We start from the raw sequence: 3,949 nt of genomic DNA, 5'->3' as shown, positions 1-3,949 counted from the left end.
AAATATGTATATATATAATACTCAGACTCATAGTGATCCTCCTGTTTTCAGCCTCTCAAGCACTGAGATTACAGGCATGCACCACCATGCCCAGGCTTGGTGGCTGGCTCAGTATGCTCAGGGTTGGGCTGACACAGCAAGTGGTGCCGCAAATTGAACCCTGGTCCCTGAGCTTGCCTAAGCAGGTGCTTAGTCCGCTGAGCTATCTCACCAGCCCCAAAATTATATTTTTTAATTTATGGAATTTTCCATTTAATACTTCTGGGCCATGGTTCACAAATAACTGAAATGATAGAAATACAAATTGTGTATGGCAGGACTAATGCCTTAAAATTAAATATTTACCAAAACCAACGTTTTGACATACTGTCTGATCATTTTTGGAGGAAATAAGACACTCATTCCTGATATAAAAACCAAAAATAAAGTCTGAAGTGCTTTCTCTACATTTCAAATTTCCAAGTAAGTTGTGTGAATATTTAATATTGCAGCAATAAACATTTATGTCTAGATAAAAAAGTAGAATTTTTATCTGGGATAAAAGCAGAATTTTTATATGGGATAAACTAAACTTGTCATTATTTCTTTATAATATAAAGCTAAATTTTATCACTTTTATTTTAACAAATATGCACATAGTTTCTTTCAGATAGGGTTTCACAATATAGTCTAGGTTTGCCTTGACCTAAATTCACAGCCAGTACTAGCTGCTGCAACAAGTACCTCTTTACAAGTCAGATGGCTATGTACCAGAAGAAAAATAATCCAAAAATAAGGCTTTCCTTACAAAAGATGAATAATGCTCAAAATGTAACACTCACCAAATTATGAAAATTGCGTTTTATCACAGATATAGTCCTAGGGAATACTGCTGTCAGAAGCTCCTGGCAACTTGCAGGCCATGCAGCATACAACTGGTCATTTTCTAGGTCATTAATCCACTGGAAAAAAAATCCAGAAATTTATGAAAGTTATACTAAAATGATAACTAATTTTCAAAGCCAGATGTGTACTACATCAAATAATAAGTAAAAACACAGGTTTTAAAAATATTTCTGATTAAATATAGAGTTAAATATTCTCTAAAGAACACATGTAAAGGTCATAATAAAGCGTTGTACATTAAAACATTTCTTGAAAACAATTAATGCCTTTCATTAGTTTTTTCTGTCTCACAAAAATAAAATTATACAAGTTATTCTCCATAAAGTACTTAAGTGAGTCACTTTTAATCTTTTTTTTCCACTACTGAGAATTGAAGCCAGGCCATCATATATACATGGTGAGCCAGTGCTTTACCACTGACTACATCCCTGGCCTTAATTTTTTTTTTTCTATTTTGATGCAGAATATTTCCAAATTGCACAGGCTGACCTAGAAGTTGCAGTCGTCCTGCCTTAGCCTCCCAAGGAGTTGGAATATTTCTTAATTTCAGTAGTAAACAAGAGCCTCCACATCCCTTTTTAAAGGATTAGACATAAAGTAATATGGCTTACAAAAATTAAATTGTAAAATCAACACCATAAACTTTTAAATCAAGACAGAGTAGTTTACTTAACCTAATTTTCCTGCCTAAAAAAACTATATACGCTGAAGAAAATATATAAACCATTGTTTAGAGGCATAAAATGGGGGCAACTAACAACACAGAATTGAGCAGTAATTCTTGAAAGTGGGATGCGTTAAGAGGCAAGTTCCATGCTTCATTTTTTCTTGGGGGTACTTTGAGAATTATAACCTGAAGAAATAGAATTTTCACAGAAAACTATACCCATATTAGACTGGAAAATAGAAGTCAAGCTTAAGGCCTTCAAAATGGTGGGAAATAGGGAAGGCAGGATCAGAAAAGGAGTAAAGTATATGAAAAGTACTAGAAACAATTCCATACAAATTCCTCTAAGGTTGTTTGCTGACCTTAGACATAATAAATGGTCAAAAATCCAGGAAAAAAGAGAAAATGAAATGTTGAGGCAGCAGCCATAATGTGGTACTGAGAATATAGCAGCAGAGTTCAAAATGGGGGCCAAGTGCTAAACAGCATAGATTTTCATTTGTGACTCAGCCGGGGCAACATCTTAGGAGAATGATACAAACACAAGTTCGTGCACAGAGTATCATAACCAGCTTCAACAGAAACAAGACAGCACTTGGTATTCAGGATGCTAGAACAACTCTTAGCACTCTTCTATAGCTTTTTTTAATTTTGACTGACAAAAAAGCTGGCATGCAAGAAAGAAAAGGACCAATACTAAAATCCAGGAAAAAAGAAAAAAGGAGAGATAGAGACAGATGGAGACAGTTGGGGAGACAGACTCTCAAAGATGAGAGACATCTCAAAGATACTTAGGCAAAGACATTAGGATATTAGTAATACATATATTATTATATCATATACACACCAGATATATAACTGTTTCTCTGTACACTTTTTTTTGAGGTAAGGTCTCTATGGGTTTCCCAGGATTGTCTCAAACTCCTAGGCTCAAATGGGTCTATGCTTCTATATACCACATAGCTGGGACTACAGACGTGTACCACCAAATCTGATTTGACTAAAATGATCAGGTATGTTTTAAAAAAGATCACAAATAGATGGAAAGGATGGAAAATTTTAGCAGAACTAAAATCTGTTAAAAGAAGAGACAAAAAGACAGTTTAGAATTTAAAGATATAACATTGGTATCCTTCTCCAGTTGGCAGAATGAGTTTGTACCATCCACACAGCCCTCAGTTTCCCCCATGCAAAAATAAAAATCAGAAAGCAAAAAGCATTGATAATGAAAAAGTTTAAGACCTGAGTGGGTGGATTTACTTCAGATTGAACACAGAAAAAATAATTAGCAAACTGGATGACAAGTCAATAGCAACTTCACCTATTAAGAGTACATGGACAAACAAATAATGGACAAACCGACAGAGTGGGTACACAGAGTAACACCTCTAACAACTCTGGAGAATTAGTGAGACAATAATGAAAAAGCCACTGATGAAGTGCAGGGATACAGAACTGCCCATTTCTTTAAAATATACAGAAGTGTAACAATTCCTAGAAGAATGGCCTCACAAAATTGCATGGAGAACTGGCATTGATTCCACTAGTGCTAAGCATAATACCCTGCAGCTATGGGTCATACCCTGCAGTTCCATGGCTGGAACTGGAAGACATCCCATTAAGGGAAATGTCAAGTACAGAAAGACAACACTGCATCTTGTCCCTCATATGTAAAAGCTAAAAAGGTTGATCTGTAAAATTACAGAGTAGAACAGTGGAGACTATAAGCTACAAAGGGTAGATGGAGGCTAAAGTTTGGACCACATGTACTAAAATATAATTAGGACAGATAAATTTTAAGTGTTCCACAACATATTAGGGCAATTACAGTTGACAACAACTTATTACATATTTTATGGAGAGTTAGACAAGAGGTATTCAAAGTCTTCCAAACAACAATTTAAGAAGAATGAAATATTAATTATCCTAATTTGATCATTATGCTCTGTATATATGTATCCACTTAGTACACAGTATCCTATACATACGTACAATTATATGTCAATTAAAACTAAAAATTAAAAATTCCAAGGTAAATCTAAAATAATTGTGATAAGCATAGAAAGGGATTGTCGGGGCTGGGGAGATGGCTCAGTAGAACAAGCACTTGCCTGGCAAGTGCAAGGGCCTGAGTTCAATTCCCAGGTTTGCAAAAAACCCCAAAAAACAAAAAAACAAAACCCCCCCAAAAAAGAAAGTGATTGTCATGTAATACATTTGTGTATACATATAGCAGTACATGTAAGAATATAATACATGCACCAATGTGTGGAGGTATATGAAAAGGTTACCTCGGCAGGCTTGGGGTTTGTACACTTTGGAATGAATAAAAAAAGATATGGCATTTTACACAATGGAGTATTACTCAGCAATAAAAAAGATAAATTCGAGGCTTTT

The 3,949-nt window shown here is 35.0% G+C and overlaps 1 protein-coding gene across 1 annotated transcript in view; it reads right to left on the bottom strand.

The window, feature by feature from the left end:
* Uggt2 (UDP-glucose glycoprotein glucosyltransferase 2) overlaps window positions 1-3,949 on the bottom strand; it is a gene marked incomplete at both ends in the record, with an annotated part of 229,519 nt that overhangs the window by 115,119 nt on the left and 110,451 nt on the right. The window contains one exon of the mRNA XM_023715197.1: window positions 822-941. Within this exon, the coding sequence (XP_023570965.1) occupies window positions 822-941 (120 nt within the window). The remainder of the gene's footprint in view (window positions 1-821; window positions 942-3,949) is intronic.

This window comes from Octodon degus, unplaced genomic scaffold (assembly GCF_000260255.1).
Source record: "Octodon degus isolate 3935 unplaced genomic scaffold, OctDeg1.0 scaffold00039, whole genome shotgun sequence".
Taxonomy (NCBI): domain Eukaryota; kingdom Metazoa; phylum Chordata; class Mammalia; order Rodentia; family Octodontidae; genus Octodon; species Octodon degus.
This window is presented reverse-complemented; position numbering and strand designations above follow the sequence as displayed.